Source organism: Crocuta crocuta, unplaced genomic scaffold (assembly GCF_008692635.1).
Source record: "Crocuta crocuta isolate KB4526 unplaced genomic scaffold, BGI_CrCroc_1.0 scaffold217, whole genome shotgun sequence".
NCBI classification, from domain to species: domain Eukaryota; kingdom Metazoa; phylum Chordata; class Mammalia; order Carnivora; family Hyaenidae; genus Crocuta; species Crocuta crocuta.
In genome coordinates, this window is record NW_027532208.1 from 2,580,529 (window position 1) to 2,600,892 (window position 20,364).

At 53.3% G+C, this 20,364-nt stretch overlaps 1 protein-coding gene across 1 annotated transcript in view; it reads left to right on the forward strand.

Annotated features, from left to right (window-relative positions):
- Window positions 1–9,181, forward strand: part of ELN (elastin) — a 31,714-nt gene extending 22,533 nt beyond the window's left edge. The window contains exons 23-34 of the mRNA XM_077777912.1: window positions 745–801; window positions 1,859–1,966; window positions 2,049–2,108; window positions 2,627–2,731; window positions 3,413–3,451; window positions 4,630–4,683; window positions 4,770–4,829; window positions 5,092–5,169; window positions 5,466–5,504; window positions 6,135–6,179; window positions 6,574–6,603; window positions 8,585–9,181. Of these exons, the coding sequence (XP_077634038.1) occupies window positions 745–801; window positions 1,859–1,966; window positions 2,049–2,108; window positions 2,627–2,731; window positions 3,413–3,451; window positions 4,630–4,683; window positions 4,770–4,829; window positions 5,092–5,169; window positions 5,466–5,504; window positions 6,135–6,179; window positions 6,574–6,603; window positions 8,585–8,628 (719 nt within the window). The 3' untranslated portion in view covers window positions 8,629–9,181. The remainder of the gene's footprint in view (window positions 1–744; window positions 802–1,858; window positions 1,967–2,048; window positions 2,109–2,626; window positions 2,732–3,412; window positions 3,452–4,629; window positions 4,684–4,769; window positions 4,830–5,091; window positions 5,170–5,465; window positions 5,505–6,134; window positions 6,180–6,573; window positions 6,604–8,584) is intronic.
- Window positions 9,182–20,364: the final 11,183 nt, after the last annotated feature.

The window sequence follows — 20,364 nt, forward strand, 5'->3', positions numbered from 1 at the left end:
GCCATTTCCCCTACTTTGGGGAGAAGACCCTCCATGGGACCCTAGCTTGCTGGGGAGGCTCAGGAAGTCAGCCGTCATCCGCCTGGCGGTTGGGTGGCCTCCTTTAGTCCAGTGGCCTTTCCGGTTCCTGATCAGGTGGGAGGGTCTATACCTCCCTTGGGCTCCTCCGTGTTCACTCTCCCCCGCCAGTCAGAGGCCAAAGAGAGACGAACAGCTACATAAGGCGATTAAGTTACAGACGTCCTCGGTTGCTTTTCCCCACCAGACTTCTCTTCTGCGTGCCTTCTTTCTGGGAGAAAATCTCCCTTCTGAGTTTCCCCCAAGAAACGGGCTGTTTCCTCCAGTTTTGGGTACAGGCCCAATTGGGAATTTTTTTTTTTTTTTATTTACCACCACCATCAGCAGAGAGCTGCATGAGCCTTCTAGAGGAAGGCTGTGCTTCGACCCATTAGCTCTGGGTTCCCGTCTGCCGTAGGCAGGACTAGAATGTCACAGTTCCAGGGCCACTTCTCAGGGAAGGGACGTACCCAAGTTGATTAGCGGGCCATCCTCAGAGCAGGCCTGGAACACAGGCCGGCCCCATACGCTTCTCTCTCTGTCTGCAGGGGTGAAGAGGCAGAGTGGGGAGGGTCTGCTGGGAGAGGGGGCATTTCCCTATGGGTGGTCTTTCCAGAATGGGGGAGGGGAGGGAGGATGTGGGGAAGGGTGCCAGGGACCAACCCCGCTCCCCACTCTTGTCTCCAGGAGTAGGTACCCCAGCTGCCGCAGCCGCCAAAGCCGCAGCCAAAGCCGCCCAGTTTGGTAAGTGTCCCCCTCAACCCCCCCCCCCATTGTGCTCCCAAACCCCCATTCGGGAGCCCTGCTCTCACACCCTCCCTGTTCTGGGGTCTGGCTGCCCCGCCCCCTCAGGAGGCAAGTCCCCTCGGGGTGTCACGTCCTGGGCATTCTAACGAGCTCTGGCTTATCTGACCACTTTTAGGGGTGCGGGTGGAGTTCTGATCAGGAAGGCAGAGTGAGAGGGGACCCTGGCCAGCCCTCCAGGACCAGGCTCCCCATCCTGCCCAAAGCCCTTGCCACCTCCGAGTCCAGCTGGGGCCTGCATCGCTCTGGACCTCATGCTGGGCTCGTTGGACCCCCACCCTTCTTGACCTCCCTGACAAGGCTCTCCATCTCTCGCGGCATCTGAGGGCCACCCTGACCTGACCGCCCCGGGCACCATCACCTTCCTGAATATGCCAAACCCCAGCAGCCCCTTTAGAGTCCCATGCAGGGGTGAGGGATGGTACGCCTTGGCTTTAGGAGCCTGCAGATATCAAGGTTCAGGTCACAAAACTTAGCACTGTCTAGGCCAGAGAGCATTTCAACTTCGGGGCTGTTGATCCCCAAACTCACATATGGCAAGCGACCCCCTTTTTTTTTTGCAAAGCTGCTATTTGTGGAGGGAATCCTTACGCCGACTTTATGAAGTTGGTACTCCCGTTCCCATTTGACAGATGTGGAGACTGAGGTTCTGAGAGCCTAAGTAACACGTCCACATTCACACAGCTAAATGGCGGTGGAGCTGAGCTTTGAAGCCAGGTCTACCTGTCTTGCAGACTTCCCTTTACTGTGTAACTGCCTCCGTCACCCTCGAAAGTCTCAAAGGGGTCCTCCCAAGGTTAAGAGCTCCTGATCCTGCACATGTCTCATTTTAGGAATGAGGAAACTGAGGCCCATCAAGGGAGAGTAACTTGTCCAAGGTCACGCAGCAAGCCTGCGTCCCGGCTGCGACAAGATCTCAAAGGCTCTTGACTCCCAGCCTGCAGCTCTGTCCTCCTTGGTCAGGACTTGGTTAAGAATGAACTCATCACTCTTGCAGGGTTAGGCCCTGGTATTGGCGTGGGGCCCGGCGTGGCGCCCGGCGTGGCGCCCGGCGTGGTGCCCGGCGTGGCGCCCGGCATTGGCATTGGTCCCGGCGGTGTTATAGGTGAGCCACCTGAGGAAGTGGGCCTGAGGGGCCTCTGAATCCTCATGGGTGCCATCCCTGACCCCCCTCCCTCCCCCTGCAGGAGCAGGGGCCCCAGATGCAGCCAAAGCCGCTGCTAAAGCAGCCGCCAAAGCCCAGTACCGTGAGTGCCCTACCCCCTTCCTCTCCTCACCCCTGCGAGCCTCGGGCTGGCCCCATGGGACCCAAGCCTGCGCTGGGCCCCACAATATGCAGCCTCAGCACCCGAGGGGCTGGAAGCATAGACTGAGCATGAGGGAGACCTGGGTTCAAGTCCTGCGTCCCACACTAGTGAAGTGACCTCAGAGTTTCCTGTCCTTCTATGTGACACGTGGGTGCTGGTGGCATCTGTTGCAGATGGTTGTCAGGAGCGAGTTCACCCAAGACAGAAGGAGCAAGAGAATAGTCTAGAAAGGACGGTGGTGTCTGCAGCCACCGTGCAGCCCTGAACGCCAGCCTGGGAGGGGCTGGACTTGGCGGTCAGTGGGAGTTTTAGGAAGACCATTCTCGGTAGCAGTATAGAGGGCAGGTTAAGCGCAAGGGGACCTCTGCATGGGCCCCGACTCGGCTCCCCGGGCGGGATGCCCCCAGGGGCGCATGCTCCCTGCCTGCAGCCGCCGCACCCCTACACATCACCCCCAGGGGCTGCAGCCGGGCTTCCTGTCGGCGTTCCTGGCTTTGGAGTTGGTGTCGGCGTTCCTGGCTTTGGAGCTGGTGTCGGCGTTCCTGGCTTTGGAGCCGGTGCAGGTGAGGAGACTTCTAGGGGCTGGGCAGAAACTGCCCCCTGAGCTCGGAAGAGGGAGACCTCTTCCTGCCCATACATTCCCAGCAGCCTCACTCAGGGGATCATAGTAAATTCTCCATTAGGTTCTCCTGAGCAGTCAGAAATGACTGGGGTAACAGATGGGGGGGGCAGGTCAGGCAAAGGGGGTGCCCCAGGCTGCTAGATTTCAGTTTCTGCCTGCTCAGTAGAGGAATGATGGGGTTCCACACTGAAAAGTAGCCCACAGCCCACGGAAGGAAGGTGGAGGTCCCTGGGGTCAGAGGGCACGAGTGGGCCAGTCCGGCTCCCTTTCAGCAGTGCACTATGGGCAGAGGGCCACTAGGACCTCCAGTTCTTCACCTAGTCCCTGCTGTGCATCCAGCCTCAGGCAGATCGCACTGTGCCTGGAGGAAGATGGAAGGGGCAGATGGAAGGAGGAGGCACAGTTCATCCTCCAAGCAGCCCCAGACCAGACGGGCAGTGGCACCATTAGATAGTGGAGCTCTGTACCTGGCAGGGTGAGCTCCTGGCTGGGAGTCTCTGTTCCAGAGCTCTGAGAAGGAGCCATGAAGGCTGAGAAAGTCAGGGAGGGCTCCCTGGAGGAGGCAGAACTTCTGGGCGCAGAGCTCAGCTGCTGACCAGCCCTCTTTTCCTTTTCCCCTCAGTACCTGGAGCCCTGGCGGCAGCTAAAGCAGCCAAATTTGGTGAGTCGCCCGCACCCCCCCATGCGGGGCTTGCTTGCTGCGCCACCAGCCCTGAGAACACCTAGTCACCTATCTCTCCCCCGTGGGGCCAGGGCCCAGAGTCTGGAGCCTACAGCGCAGGGCTGGGATGGTCAGGGTGGAAGAAGGCAGTTTCTAGGACACATTAATGATGGTTTAGCAGAGTTGGCTTCTGCCCGCTCTGTGCCTATCATGCTTCTAGCTCTGGGACAATTCAAAACCCCCTCACATTTCCAAACCTCCCGGTGGCACTTCCTTGGTGAAGACCACGGTCCCTCAGGGCCTTCTGGCCCTGACGGTTTTGTGGGACCCAAGGCCAGGGCCCCCGCATTCCTGGCCTCTGCCAACCGGCTCCGGCCAGTCCACGTGGGGCCAGTTTCCACCTCGGAAAATCCCGGCTTCCTCAGCCCCCAGCCCCCCCCACCATGGGCCTGGTGACCCACAGGCCCCTCTCCTGTTCCTTGTCGGCTGCTGGCCCGCCCGAGTCTAACAGACGTTGCCAGGGAAACAAAGCAGTTAAGGGCTCTGTCTCCCAGGCCATTTCTTGCCTGTGGAAACCTGAGGACGCTGCTTAGCCTCTGCCATGCCTCAATTTTCTCATCTGCACAATGGGGAGGACAGTAGTTCCCACCTGTACTGTTGCAATGAATAATAAGCAGGCTACCATGTGCAAAGCACAGAGGACCGTGACCGTGGCATAAAGCATTAAGTGGCCATACGCAGCAGCTCCATGAAGGACAGAGGCTCAGAACTCAGAATATGTTCGCTTCCCAAACACCTGTAGCGTGAGTGGGGTAGGGATCATCATCCCTGTTAGGGAGGTGGGGCTCTGGAGGTCAGAGAGGCAACGGCCATAGCGAGAAAGTGGAATTCGAACACAGGGCTGTCAGAACCTGAGATGAGTCTTCTGGAGTCTTCCACCACCATGGCCACCCATGGTTCCCAGCGCCAGCTGTCTGGGAAGGAGAAATGGGTGGGCCAAGGCTCAAAGGGTCCTCCCCTTGCCCGATGGGTCAGGACAGAGCCAGGACTCTGACCGAGGCGCCTTCCACTGGGTCACGTGACTTTGGCCCCCTGTCTGCTTTGCCTAGCATTCCCCGGGGCAGGGAGACCTCACCCTGCAGAAACGGGGGTGCTGACTTTCCATCCTCTCCCTACAGGAGCCAGAGGGGTGGGGGCTCTTGGCGGAGCAGGTGTCCCAGGCGGTGTGGTAGGTGAGTCGGAAGCCCAGGACAGGCAGGGCAGGGAGGAAGACTGACTGGGGGGAGTCCCTCCCTCTGAGCTCCTCCTGTGTCCCCAGGAGCCGGACCTGATGTCTCAGCGGCCGCCGCCAAGGCTGCCGCCAAAGCTGCCCAGTTTGGTGAGCGTTGGGTGGAGGCGGGGGTGCCCCAGGCCCTGGGGTCTCAGGGGGAGGCGCCTCTGACATGCAGAGTCCCTGACCTGCCCCCCGGGGCCGTCCGGGGCATCGTCTCCCAGGGCCCAGCCCACACCCTGGCCCCCCTGTGCCCTCCGAGGCCCCGGGAGCTCAGGCTCCACCTGGGTCCGAGGATGAGAACCCCACTGTCTGCAGACAGCCCAACTAGTCCCACCAGCGGGATTTGAACACGCAGCTCTCTCCACAGGCCTCGGGGGAGTCGGAGCCCTAGGAGTCGGGGGTCTCGGAGCTGTGGGAGTCATCCCAGGGGTTGGGGGCTTTGGAGGTGAGTGGCTCCTCAGGAATCAGAGCATGCATGGGGTGTGCCTCGTGTTGACATTTCACTCTTTCGTGGGTCGCCGCTCTGTCCCCCTATCCAAGCCGGCCTGAATCTCGTCCTATGCGCTCCAGCCTGGACGCGCAGGAAGAGCTTACTAAAGGCTTGGGAAGAGGGCTGGATAAGGGAGGGCGGCAGGGCGGTGAGTCGGCAGGCAGGGGGTAAGTGGGCGAGCGGGACAGGAGGGGACATGACTCTGGGAGGGCGGTGCTGCTCCTGAGCCCGCGTGCCCTGCGTCTCCCCAGGTGTGTCCCCAGCTGCAGCTGCTAAAGCGGCCAAGTACGGTGAGTTGCCCCCTCCTGCCCTCCCTCTGCCCAGGTGGCAGGCTGCCTCGCCCCCCTCCGCCCCTTCCTAACCCCCTGGCCTCTTCCTAACTCGGGCCTCAGTCCTGCTCACAGCAGTCCTGAAGGCCTGTCCCTGCCCCCAGAACCCAAAGAGGATGTTCAGCGCCCCTTAAACTGTGTGTGGTCCTAACCCCTGTCCACCTTCAGGTGCCACTGGCCTTGGAAGTGTCCTAGGAGCCACCAGGCCGTTCCCAGTTGGAGGCAGGGGCCTTCTCTCTCTGAAATCCTCAGCTCTGCCCAGGGCCTAGAGGGGGCCTGTCTGGCTAGCAGGAGGGGATTCCTAGAGCTGCATCCAGCACAAAGACATGGAAGAGAGAGAGAGAGAGAGAGAGAGAGAGGATAGTCCAGGAAGGGCAACGCCCAGGCCTCAGGGGCAGGGGTACACTGTGGGCCACAGACACGAGGCTGATGAGCTGGGGCTATGGGGCTGGAGACAAGGCTTGTAAGGAAAGCCGGTCCATTGGTGGGGGGCGCGCAGGGGGAGGAGGTGGTCCTGGGCAGAGGGGAGGGGCAGTAAGCGAAGGGCTGGGGCAGGGCCTGCCCCACACCAACCCCAAACCCCTCCCACAGGAGCTGCAGCAAGACCTGGCTTCGGACTGTCTCCCATTTACCCAGGTACACCAGCCTCCCTGTCCCCGGGTCCCTTCCCCTGAACTCCCCCACTCCATCTGCTCAGAAGGGCTGGGCCGGGCCCCAGGGGGTAGCCCCCCCTTCCCATGACCTCCATCACAGGAAGTCACACGAGGCAGGGCCTCCCCTCATACCTCCCCACCTCCCTTGCAAGGGCCAGGGAGCATCAGTTTTTCCAAAGACCCGTGTTCCGGATGAGGCAAACTGAGGTTCAGACAGTGCAAGGGACTCGCCCGAGGTCACACAGAGTGAGGCAGAGCCCCAGGAGCCTGGCACCCAGGCCCAGAACCTGGCCCTCTTGGGCGGGGCCCACGCTTCCCCGGGAGGGCTTGGCAGGCTCCCGGGAAGCGGACACACAGCCCCTCTTCCTGCCCCACAGGTGGCGGAGTTGGGGCCCTGGGAATTGGTGGTGAGTCTGCAATAAGGGGGGGCCCTGAGCTACTTTCATGGAGTGGGGGTACAGTGCTATGGTGCCACGGCCCTGGGCTGGCCCTCCGATGCCAAGAAAACTCAGCCCTGGGATGTAGGTGGGGACAAGGATCCCATCCCTGGGGACTCCCAGCCTGGCACCTGGTGGGACACCAGGAGTGAGACCGAGACCTGGCCGACCCCCGTCCCCACTCCCCATCTCTGGTGTAACTAGAGAGACGGACAAGCTCCCGGAGAAAAGGAAAGGAAGTGTGTAAGGGGAGAAACGAGGTCCGCTCAAGCAGGTGGTCAGGGAGGCCAAAGCCATGTTAGATGGACCAGTCTGTGTGGCCAGGCTCTGACTCGGGGCAGGGGTGACCTCCTAGCTGCTCAGACCTCCACAGGCAGGATGCCATCCACAAGAGGCATGACTGGAGAGCAGGGGTTGGGCCCTGGCCGGGGGCAGGAAGGCCTTCAGAACCTCCTGTGACAGGGTGGAGGCCTGGTCCATGGCGGCGGTTCTGAGAGAGGTGGGAAAGTCTGGCCCCCTCCCCAAGCCCCCCTCCCCTCCACAGGCAAACCTCCCAAGCCCTATGGAGGGGCCCTGGGAGCCCTAGGGTACCAAGGTGCATAGAGACTCGGCCCCTGGGGAGAGGGCAGGGTGGGGAGGGGCAGACAGAGGCAGAGGGCTGGGGCCCATCAGCCTGGGAGAGGGGAGCACATTTGGACTAGACCTATAGACCTAGCAGGGTATGGAGAGGCTGGGGGAGCCAATGCCTCACCCCCCCCATCCCTGCATCTACCTCTGATACAGACACTCAGAGCTAAGAGTGGGCCCGGGACCTCCCCAGGCTCACCCCAAGCCCCACCCGGAGGAGCCAAGGGAAAGAGCAGGGATGTGGGGAAGGGAAGAACTCGGAGGAACAGGGAAGGGAAGAGAGAATAAGCAGGACAACGGACCCTGGAGTCAGGGAATTTGAGGAGTGGGTGGAGGACCCAAGGGGCCCCTAGTTGGGCAGGGTGTACAGAGCCACTACCTGGCCCAGAGCCACAGCCTTGCTCAAAGATACAGGCGTGCCTCTGGGAGTGTAGGGGGCGGTAATGATCAGCACCCCCAAAGGCTCCTCCCAGCAGTGCCCAAAGGAGACCCGAAGAAGCCCCACTCCGCTCCCCTGTCTGCTCAGGCTGTGGATTCCCTTGCATCCCCACTACACAGAGAGGGCAGCTGAGGCCAGGGCAGGGGGAGGCAGAGGCAAGACCGCCTGACGCCTGGACAGGGGACCCAGCTCTCAGTCAGGCACTCCTTGATGCCTATGGCCCTGTCACACTGCTTTCTAAACCCCTTGGATGAGCGTCACAGAAAGAAGCCTGTCCCGGTCCCACGGGGCCATTCGCTGCCACCAGGTGGCGGTAAGGAGCCAGGTCGGGCTCCAAGCCCTCCTGCCAGACAGCGGTGCCTCCAGGGCTTAAAGCCAGGTTTGCCCATCAGAACGTCCTCTGGAGGGGGCAGGAGTCCTGAGTGTGTGTCCCAGCTCAGCCACTGCAAGCTCTCCCCTTCTCTGAGCCTCAGTTTATCTGATGCACTCTCTCCCTAGGAGGGCCATCTCCAGACTCCGTCAGCCCTCCCTTCACCTCCTCCTTTCCCTTCTGGGGGCCGCTCAGAGCTGCTCCATAAAGGCTTCCCAAATCAGTGGAGTCGGAAGATAGAGACCTTGTCCAGGCCAGGTCCCTTCCCCTCTCTGAGCCTCGTTTGCGTCACCGTCCCCGCTCCCACCCACCTGCCTGCAAGGAGCTTGAGCAATGGGATGGCTCAGAGCTTCAGCAGGAGGTGGTGACCCAGCTCTTCTTGGCTTTGGAGCCTCTGTTCCCCATGTCAGTGATGGGGGTGTAAGAACAGCTCGGAGCTGGTCCGAGTGGGCAGGGGCTTGAGCAGGAAGGACCCAGAAAGGGCCGGGCCGTCATGTGTGCCTCCTCCCGCCCAGGTGGGGCCTGCCTGGGGAAATCCTGTGGCCGGAAGAGAAAGTGAGCTTCCCAGGACCCCTGACTCACGACCTCATCAACGTTGGTGCTACTGCTTGGTGGAGAATGTAAACCCCTTGTGACCCCTTCCCCATTCCCCTTCCCCCTGTCCCCACCGTGGGAGGGGACAGGCCAGGCTGGGTGGCCTTGGAAATCCACAAAGCAAGGACACAAGAGTGGTGGCCAGGTGGGCCCCAGGAAGCCCCCTACTTCAGAGGCCAGGGGCGGGTGGGCTCAGCCCCCTGCCCCCACCCCCTTCCCACCCAGGAGCTCCCCTCCACACACTCTCCATCTCCAGGGGAACTTGGTGCTACATGCTGGTGCTATCATCTTCCTGGGGGGAGGGAGGAGGGAAGGGCAGCCCCTCGGGAACCCCCTCCCCGGGGCTCTTCTGAAGATGGTGCAGACACTTCCTGGGCAGCCCCCTCGCCCCCTGCCCACCAGAACCTCTCCCCCAACCTCGGCTGCGGTCCAGTTGGTACCCAAGCACGAAAAGCCTCAAGCTGGATTCGGTCATAATGGCCTCTCGGTCCCCTCGCCCCCCACCTATTCCCCATCTCTGGGACNGTCCTGGCGGCCTGTGCCCTGCCTCCACCCCCCCTCACCCCACCCCCCCACGATGGGGCCTGAGCACCCCGGGTGTGAGGAGCCGTGCCAGCTGGGGCAGCAGGAATCTCCTCCCCAATCTGGCCCCCCCCATGCAGTACTGTAACCCCGACCCCTCCCTGGAGCCACAGAATTTCAGAGCATTTCCCACCCCTCCCCCGCCCATCTCTTTGTGTCTCGCTGTGATAGATCAATAAATATTTTATTTTTTGTCCTGGATATTTGGGGATTATTTTTGATTGTTGATGTGCGCTTGGTTTTATTTGTGTGGTTGACTAAAAAAAAATTTTTTTTTCCACTGATCTGGGAAGTTATATCCCCAGCAGAAAATTCGTTTTAGTCACTTGGGTATAACTCTGGATGAAACACATTTTTTTTTCATTTAAATAAGAAAAGCGAATTAACTGCTTCAGAAAAGACTCATAAAATGAAAACCTTGGGAAGGAAAAGGTATCTCATCTGCTCCAGGGACGGAAGGGAACTTGTACTCTTCAAGGTGTATTTGGGGCGGGGGTGCTATTTACCAAAATCACCTGCCCTTGGCTCCTGGCAGATCAATCCTTCTCCGAGTTCAATCTGTCATTTAATAATAGAGCCCCTGTGTAGGAGCAGCAGGGCCAGCTGGCCCCACATATGCCCAGTCCCGGAGGCCTCCCCTGAGGAGGTGGCTCACCCACCCAGCCACACCTTCCCTAGGCCTCCCCCTTAGGCCCAAGAGCTAGAGCACAGGGCCCAGTGGGTGGCTTCCAGATGCTGAGGGTATAGCCAAAGGGGTGGAGGAAACAAAAATGACCCTCTGTCCAGACCAAACCCTTGGCCTTGATGAACAGCCACACAGACAGGGGAGAAATGGCCCCACCCAAGAGAAACCAGAAGACTGTTTCCCTCTGAAGCATCCCCTCAAAGGAAAAGCTGGTCACCCACATGGTCCACGGGGACACGCCCACCTGGAGCCCACAACTCCTTCTTAGAGCTCGCCCTTCATGTTAAGTTCCAGAATCCCTTCCCCAAACCACCGATTCCACATCTGCGGCCCACATGGCTTCACGCCTCCATCCGTCCTCCTGAGAGCCAAGCCGTCCTCCTGAGAGCCAAGCCCGTGGCCGGTGGGCACACCCCTAAGTCAGAAGGGTGGTGAGGGAGCTGTCTGTCGGGGGTGTGAGTGTCTGTGCATTTGTCTGCAAAGACCTGCGCAGGGCCAGGAGGAGGCCGGATGGAAAGAGAGGGCGGTGGTGTGATCCTCCCAGAGGACAGAGAAGCGCAAAAAGCAATTTAGCAGGAAGAACAGGGAGGAGGGTCAGGACAGCTGGAGCGCCTGGGGGGAGGGAGAGGGAGGAGGGAGGGGTGGGTTTATGGAGACCCACAAAGGGACTGCTGTGACAGTCCGGGAGGGATGACACAGCTCGCCCAAGAGTAGTGATGAAGGAGACTCACTCACTCAACAAAAATATCCCTTGCTGGGGCTCCTGGGTGTCCCACTCTTGATTTCGGCTCAGGTCATGGTCTCGTTGTTTGTGGGTTGGAGCCCCGCATCAGACTCTGCTCTGGGTGTGGAGCCTGCTTGGGACTCCTCCCCCCCTCCCCCCACCGAATAAATAAGTAAATAACTTTTTAAAAAAGTTAGTCTCCCTGCAGTCTCCCTGCTTTGGTTTCTCATAGTTCGTGGCTTTAAATGCCACCTCTGCACTGGCGACTCCCAGAGTGACGCCTTCAGCCTAGACCCCTCCCCTGGGCTCCGGGTTAACGTATCCAACTCTTAACACATCCGCCTGGAAGTCTCGTGGACACCCCCATGTAGCACGGTCTCCCCCCACCTTCCAAAACCTGCTCTCCTCCCGCCTCGCCTGCCCCCGCACACAGCGGCGCTGGTGGCCCTCTGCTAGTCAGGCCGGCGGCTTCGGGGCCATCGGGGACCCCTCTGTCCTCACGCCCCACGGCAGACTCCCTGGCAAACCCCGCAGCACTACCGTGGGAAGACACCCAGAGTCCAGCCACTCCTCACTGCCTCCAGGGCTGGCACCCTGCTCCACCGGGAGCTCCTGCCCGGATTACCGGCACAGCTTCCTAACTGGCTCCCAACGCTCCCCCAGCCTTCCCTTAGCCTTCTCTCCACGCAGCAGCCAAAACAGTACTTTTAAAACGTTAAGTCAGGGGGCACCTGGGTGGCTCAGTTGGTTAAGCGCCTGACTTCGGCTCAGGTCATGATCTCACGGTTCGTGGGTTCGAGCCTCGCATCGGGCTCTGTGCTGACAGCTCAGAGCCTGGAGCCTGTTTCTGATTCTGTATCTCCCTCTCTCTCTGACCCTCCCCTGCTCACACTGTCTCTGTTTCTCTCTCTCTCAGAAATAAATAAAAAACATTTTAAAAAATTAAAAAACAACAACAAAAAAAATGTTAAGTCAGGTCAGGTCATGCACATGCTCAAAATCCGGCCATAGCTCCCGTCTTACTCAGGGCCCAAGCCAGAGGCCTCAGATGGCCGAGGAGCCCCTACTGGAGTTGTACCAGCTGTGCTGACTGGACATCCTGCTACCTGGCCCCCTGCCAGGCCATGCACCACCCCCCACCATCCCCGCCCTGCGCCCTCTGCATCTGCTGTCTCTACTGCCTGGAGCATTCTTCCCTCTGCTATCAACGTGCTTGGCTCCCTCACCTCCCTCAGTGACCCCAATATCACCTTCTCAGAAGGTCCTTTTCAGTCTCCCTTTCTAACATTAGACTGTACCCACCCCCCCACAGGTCCCCTTTTCTCCAGAGCACCCGTCACCACGTGACACGACGTATTTCACTTCTTTTGTACACTACCTGACTCTGCATACCAGCATGTCAATTCCCTGAGGATGAACGCTGGTTGTTTTGTTTTTATAGTTTCTTTATTTATTTTTGAGAGAGAGAGCGAGAGAGAGCCAGAGCACGAGCCGTGTAGGGGCAGAAAGAGAGGGAAACACAGAATCCAAAGCAGGTTTCGGACTCTGAGCTGTCAGCACAGAGCCCGAGGTGGGGCTCGAACCCACAGATCGTGAGATCATGACCTGAGCCGAAGTTGGACACTTAACAGACTGAGCCACCCAGGCGCCCCTTAAACACTGTTTTAAGAACAAAACACAGGGGCACCTGAGTGGCTCAGTCGGTGAAGTGTCCGACTCTTGAATTCGGCTCAGGTCATGATCTAATGGTTCGTGAGATCGAGCCCCTGCATTGATTGGGCTCTGTGCTGACAGCACGGAGCCTGCTTGGGATTCTCTGTCTCTTCCTCTCTCTCTGCCCTTCCCCCGATTGCGCTCTTTCTCAAAAAATAAACCCATAAACTTAAAAAAAAAAAAAAAGAACAAAATACAAATTACAAACTCCCTGCTTTTATTAGATATACACTCGGGCAGAAAGATGGTAAGTGAATGTGTTAGGCTGATCATAGCCCCAAAGATATCCAGGTCCTAATCCCTGGACCCTTGTGAATATAACCGCTCTCGTTTGCTTGGGCTGCCATGGCCGAGAACTACAGACTAAGTGGCTTCAACAACAGAAATGTATTTTCTCGGGGCGCCTGGGTGGCTTAGTCGGTTAAGCGTCCGACTTTCGCTTAGGTCATGATCTCGCGGTTCGTGGGTTCGAGCCCCGCGTCGGGCTCTGTGCTGACTGCCAGCTCAGAGCCTGGAGCCTGTTTCAGTTTGTGACTCCCTCTCTCTCTGACCCTCCCCTGCTCATGCTGTCTCTCTCTCTCTCTCTCCTAGAAATAAATAAAACATTTAAAAAAAAAAAAAAAAAGAAATGTATTTTCTCACAGTTCTGGAAACCGGAAGTCTAAGATCAAGGTGCCAGCAGGGCTGGCTTCTGAGACCTCTCTCCTCACCTGTTCTCCTCCTTGTGTCTTCAGGTCGTCTCCGCTCGGGCCTACCTGTCCCTGATCGCCTCCTCCCATAAGGACGCTAGTCAGATTGGCCCATTCTAATGACCTCATTTCAACCTCATTGCCTCTTTAAAGGCTCTATCTCCAAATGCAGTCACATTACGAGGTATTGGGGGTAGGACTTCAACATATCAACTTTGCTGATTTAATTCAGCCCATGACATTCACCTTATATGGAAAAAGAGCCTTTGCAGATGTGATTCAGTGAAGAATCATGAGGTGGAGACATTACCCTGGTTGGCCCTAAATGCCATCACAAGTGTCCCAGGAGCACCTGCGTGGCTCAGTCAGTTGAGCGTCCGACTTCTGCTCAGGTGATGATCTCGTGGTTCGTGGGTTCGAGCCCCATGTCGGGCTCTGTGCTGACAGCTCAGAGCCTGGAGGCTGTTTCTGATTCTGTCTCCTCTCTCTGCCCCTCCCCTGCTTGTGCTGTCTCTCTCTCAAAAATAGATGAATGTTAAAAGAAATCATAAGTAAATAAACATTTTTTTAAAATTTAGAAGGTAGATCCACACACTGGCAGCAGGCCCATCAACTGTGGTGCCAGCTGCAGACCCGTAGAGGCCCCACCGGGCTGTGGACCGGGCGCCATCCCGCTTCTCTGGGATCCTGGCACCAGCCCCTCCTCCAAGGAATCCAGGAGGAGCAATGCCCATCCAGACCCCGGTGACAGGCCTGCTGGCCTCAGGCCCGACTGTAGTCCCTAAAACAGTTCCATGACTTGGTTCTGGTTCCCACTGTACCACAGCCTGGAAGCAGTCCTGCCCACCTGAGGACCACCCTGGTATCACAACGGAAGTACATTCAGGGGCCCATCAGGAGCCACACCCATCCGTGTCCTTGGTAACAGGCCAACTGCAGACCCCACTGTGGGCCCAACACGTGGGACCCAGCTCCAGTTGCACTAGGACACAATCTCAGAGGCAGACCCATAAATCCAAGGACCCGGCAGGAAAAGGTCTTTAGCTACTGCATGAGTCTGTAGAGACTGGAAGAGATGTCTGCTCCTTCCATGTCAAGATTCCCATGCAAGCTACATATATCAGGAAGAATCAGGTAAACATGATACCACCAAAGGAAACTAAGAAAGCTCCAGGAGTCAACTCTAAAGAAATGGAGAGCCATGAACTACTTGACAGAGAATGCAAGAAAAAGAAGCTCAGTGACCTGTAAAAAACACTGATCAGCAACTAAACCAAATCAGGAGAATAATACATGAACAAAACTAGAAGTTTAACAAACAAATAGAAACCACTGAAAAGAACCAAACAGAAATTCCACAGCAGAAGAATACAAGGACCCCATGGGAAAATGTAACGGAGAGCTTCAACAGGAGACTGAGTCATACACAGGAGTCGGTAACCTTGAAGACAAGTCATTTGAAATCATCCAGTTAAAGAAACAACAACAAAAAACATGAAAAAAGTGAAGAAAGCCTGTGTGACTTAGGAGACATCATCAGATGAATCAAAATACACATAATGGGAGTCCCAGAAAGCGCAGAGAATGAGAAAGAGGCAGGAAGCTTTTTTAAAGAAACAGTGACAGAGAGAAGCCCTAAATCTGGAGAGGGAAATGAACATGCAGATCCATGATGTCTAAAAGAGCCCAAATAAGATACATGATAATCAAATTATCAAAAAGTCAAAGAAAGAATTTTGAAAGCAGTATGAGAACAGTGACCCACCATATAAAAGGGAGCCTCTATTAGACTATCATCAGATTTCTCAGCAGAAGCTTTGCAGACCAAGAGACAATGGAATAACATATTCAAGGAATTGGGTGGGGAGGGGGGAACAAAACAAAACTCTCAACTAAAAATACTATATCCTGCAAAACTGTCCTTCAGAATTGAAGGAGAGATCAAGGTTTTCCCAAACAAAAACCCGAGAAAGGTAATCATCTCCGATCTGACTTATAAGAAATGCTAGGGGCACCTGGGTGGCTCAGTCGGTTGGGCGTCTGACTTCGGCTCAGGTCATGATCTCACAGTTCATGAGTTCAAGCCCTGCATCGGGCTCTATGCTGACAGCTCAAAGCCTGGAGCATGCTTCAGATTCTGTGTTTCCCTCTCTCTCTGCCCCTCCTGTGCTCATGCTCTGTCTCTCTCTCTCTCTAGAAATAAATAAGCATTGAAAAAAATTTTTTTAAGAAATACTAAAGGGAGGGAACACCTGAGTGACTCAATCAATTGAGTGTCTAACTCTTGATTTCGGCTCAGGTTATGATCTCACAGTTGTGAGATCAAAACATCACATTATATAATCCAAATATATATATTATACCAATTATGCCTCAAAGTAGCTGGAAATTTTAATTGATTTATTGATTGATTTTCATGGGAAAGAAGAGAAAACTACAGACCAATATTCCTGATGAATACTGACACAAAAATCCTCAACAAAATACTACCAAAGTGAATATAATAACATATTAAGAGGATCACATACTAAGAACCAAGTGGGATTTATTTCTGGAATGCAAGGATAGTTCAACATACAGTAATCGATCAATATAATACATCACATTGGGGTCCCTGGGTGACTCAGTTGGTTGGGCATCTGACTCTTGATTTCAGCTCAGGTCATGATCTCATTTCATGGAATGGGGCCCCACATCGGGCTTTATGCTTACAGCGCAGACCTAGCTTGGGATTCTCTCTCTCCCTCTCTCTCTCTGCCCTTCCTTCATTCATGCTCTCTAAATAAATAAATGAATGAATAAATAAATAAATAAATAGGAGCGCCTGGGTGGCTCAGTCAGTTAAGCGTCCAACTTTGGCTCACGTCATGACCTCACAGTTCATGGGTTCGAGCCCTGTGTCGGGCTCTGTGCTGACAGCCAGCTCAGAGCCTGGAGACTGTTTCAGATTCTGTGCCTCCCTCTCTCTCTGACCCTCCCCCTGCTCGTGCTGTCTCTCTCTCTCTCAGAAATAAATAAAAACATATAAAATTTTTTTAAATAAGTAAACATTAAAAAATATATTAAAAATAAAAATATATACAACATGCCACATTAATGAACTAAAGGACAAAAATCACATAATCATCTCAATTGATGCAGAAAAAGCATTTAACAAGATTCAACACCCTTTCATGATAAAAACTACTTGACAAACTAGGAACATAAGAAAACTAACTCAATATAATAAAGGTCATTATGACAAGCCCACAACATTATGCTCAGTGGTGAAAGACTGAAGGTTTTCCCTCTAAGATCAGGAATATAACAAGGACGTCCCCACTCATCAATTCTATTTAACATAATACTGGAAGTCCTACCCAGAACAATTAGGCAAGGAAAAGAAATAAAAGGCATCCAAATTGTAAAAAAAAAAAAAAAAAAANGATCTTATATGTAGAAAACCCTAAACATTACACACACACACACACACACACACACACACACAAGCTTTTAATAAATGAATTTAGTAAAGTTGCAGGATACAAACTTGACACACACACAAAAAATCAGTTGCTGATAAAACCAGAAAAACAAAAAATAATTTTAAAAATAAGTCAGTTGTAGGGCACCTGGGTGGCTCAGTTGGTTAAGCATCTGACTTTGGCTCAGGTCATGATCTCACAGTCTGTGGGTTCGAGCCCCACAACGGTCTCTGTGCTGACAGCATGGAACCCACTTCAGATCCCCTGTCTCCCTCTCTCTCTCTCTCTCTGCTCCTCTCCCCAACTCAAGCTCTCTCTCTCTCAAAAATAAACAAATATTTTTTTAAAAAGTTGTGTTTCCATACACTAACAATGAACAACCCAAAAAGGACACTAGAAAACAACTTCATGTACAATAACATCAGAAAAAAATTAAAATATTTAGGAATAAATTTAACTAAGGAGGTGTAAGACTTATACATTGAAAATTATAAAACATGGCTGAAAGAAATTGAAGATGAAACAAATATATGGAAAGATACCATATTCATTGATTGAAAGACTTACTTTTTAAAAAAATATTTATTTTTGAGAGAGAGAGAGCGCGCACGAGCTGGGAAGGAGCAGAGAGAGAGGGGGAGACACTGAATCTGAAGCAGGCTCCAGGCTCTGAGCTGACAGCATAGAGCCTGATGCAGGGCTCGAATTCATGAGCTGTGAGATCATGAGCTGAGTCAAAGTCGGATGCTTAACTGCCTGAGCCACCCAGGCACACCTGAAAGATTTACTTTAATCCTAAAATGACAATACTATCCAAAGCCACCTCCAGATTCAATGCAATCCCTATGAAAATCCCAATGGCATCTTTTATAGAAATAGAAAACAGGATCCAAAAGTCCTATGAAATCTCAAGGGACCCCAAACGGCAAAAACAATTTTGAAACAGAACAAAATTGAGGGACTAACATTTCCTGATTTCAAAACATGTAACAAAGCTATGGTAATCCAAGGGGTGTGGTGCTGACATAAAAATAGACATAGAGACCAAGAGAATAGAAGAGAGAGCCCAGAAGTAGACCTTCACATATTTGGTCAAATGATCTTTGGCAATGACGCCAAGACCGTTCAATGGAGAAAGGCCAGTCTCTTCCACAGATGGTGCCGGGGAAACTATATATTTGCATGCAGAAGAAGAAGTTGGACCGTTATCTTTCACTATATACAACAATTAACTCAAAATAGTTTAAAGACTTAAGTGTGAGACTCAAAATGTCTGTGTCAAAATGTGAGACTCAAAATGTCTGTGAAACCTCTGTGTCTCCTGGAAGAAACAGAGGGCAAACCTCCATGATGTTGGACTTGGCAGTGATGCCCTATGATACCACGAGCACAGGCAACTAAACAAATTAAAAAATAAAAAGACAAATGGGAATACATCAAACTTAGGACTTTTATGCATCAAAGCACACGGTCAATGGACTGAAAACGCAACGTGCAGCAAACGTTTGCAAATGGTCTGTATGAGTCCAATATTCCACATACATAAAGAACTCGTACAACTCAACAACAAAGAAATCAAATAACCTGACTTAAAAGTGGGCAAGGAGTTTGAACAGACATGTCTCCAAGGATGATATACAGATGGTCAACAAACATATGAGAAGAGGCCCAACATCTCTGATCATCACCCAGTGAAGTAGCACCTCACACCTATCAGGACAGCTATATCACAAAAGCAGAAAATAACACTGTCGGTGTGGATGTGGGGAAACCGGAACCCTGTACGCTGCCGGGAATGCAAAATCGTGTAGCTGCTTATGGAGAACAGTATGGAGATTCCTTAAAAACAGGGGCACCTGGGCAGCTCAGTCTGTTAAGTGTTCAACTTTGGCTCGGGTCATGATCTCACGGTTGGTGGGTTTGGGCCCCACGTTGGGCTCTGCGCTAACAGCTCGGAGCCTGGAGCCTGCTTCGGAATCTGTCTCCCTCTGTCTCTGTCCCTCACCCGCTCACGCTCTGTCTCTCTCACAAAAATAAACATTAAAAAAGTTTTTTAAACAGAACTACCATATGATCCAGCATTTGCATATATATATATCTTCAAAAGAACTGAAATCAGGGACTCAAATATCGCACACACGTGATCATGGCGGCATTATTCACAATAGCCAAGCGGTGGAAGCAGCCCCAGCATCCATCAACGGGTGAGTGGATTAAAAAATGTGTATGTCTACACAATGGAATATTATTCATGAGCCTGGACGGCATGATGCTAAATGAAATAAGCCTATCACAAGACAAATACTGTATGAGATCACTTATATGATGTATCTAAAGGAGTCTAATTCTGGGAGCACCTGAGTGGCTCAGTCGGTTAAGCGTCCGGCTTTGACTCAGGTCATGATCTCGTGTTTCATGGGTTTGAGCCCTGCGTCAGGCTCCGTGCGCATTGGGCTCAATGCTGACAGCCAGCTCAGGGCCTGGAGCCGGTCTTTGGATTCTGTGTCTCCCTCTCTTTCTGTCCCTCTCTTGCTCACGCTGTCTCAATCTCTCTCAAAAATAAGTAAAACATTTTTTTAAAAAAAAGTTTTTTTAAGGAGTCTAATTCTTCCCAACAGAAAGTAGAATGGTGGCCCCCAGGGGCTCAGGGAGAGGCAGAGGGGGTGGGAGTGCTGTTTAACAGTTACAGTTTCAGATTTATAAAAGTTTTAGAGCCCTGTTTCGCAACAGTGTGAATAACTTAGCACTCCTAAAATGCACACTTAAAAATGGTGATGATGGTAAATGTATATTATGTGGGTTTTTTTTTTTTTTTACTGCAATTTAAAAAAGAAGAAGCTGGAAGAGAAAAGGAACTGATTCTCCTTTAAAGCCTCCAAAGTGCAGCCTTTGATTTGGGCTCAGTGAAATTGATTTCGGACTTCTGATCTCCAGCACCATGAGAAAAATTAATTTCTGTTGGTTTAAGCCACCGAGGTTGTGGCAGTGTGCTACTGGCAGCCCAGGAAACCAGAAATAAGGGAGTACTTCCAATGTCAGGTGAATCCGTGCCACGAGGATTAAAAGCCAGGAAAGGGGTGCCTGGCTGGCTCAGCACAAAGAGCATGTGACACTTGATTTTGGGGTTGTGAGTTCAACCTCCACATTGGGTGCAGAGATTACTAAAAAAAATAATAAACTTTAAAAATGTTTTGTTAAAAATATTTTTAAAAATAAAAGCCAAAAGAGGGGTGCCTGGGTGGCTCAGTTCGTTAAGCGACCAACTTTGGCTCAGGTCACGATCTCATGGTTCATGGGTCCGAGCCCCGCATCGGGCTCTGTGCTGACAGCTCAGAGCCCGGATCTTGCTTCGGATTCTGTGTCTCCCTCTCTCTCTGCCCCTCCCCTACTCATGCTCTATTTCGGTCTTAATAATAAACATAAAAATTTTAAAAAAAAATTTTTTTAAATAAAAGCCAAGAGAGAAGAAACTGACAAAGAATGTTAGGTTATGGGGATGGCTGGGGACACCTGACCTCCAGCCAAAGTCCCTATGAGTACATCCTTGGGAAGCTAGACCAGCAGAAGAGGTACATGTGGTTAAAGAAAGTGAGCAAGGGGAGAAGAAATAAAAGGAAAGAAGTAGCCAGGGGCTCAGTCCTGTGAAGGTGGAGGAAAGGGCTTTCGGTTTAAAAGCAGGAAATATGTTCAGGGGCTCCGAAGGGTAATAGGAAGACACGACGGAGGGGCTGCTGCATTGTGCACCCAGCTAGACCAAGGAGGAGGGAGAAGCGGTGGAATTCTGCATATATTTTGTGCAGAAAGCCAAGAGCATTTGCTGATGGACCAATGCAAGGAACATGGG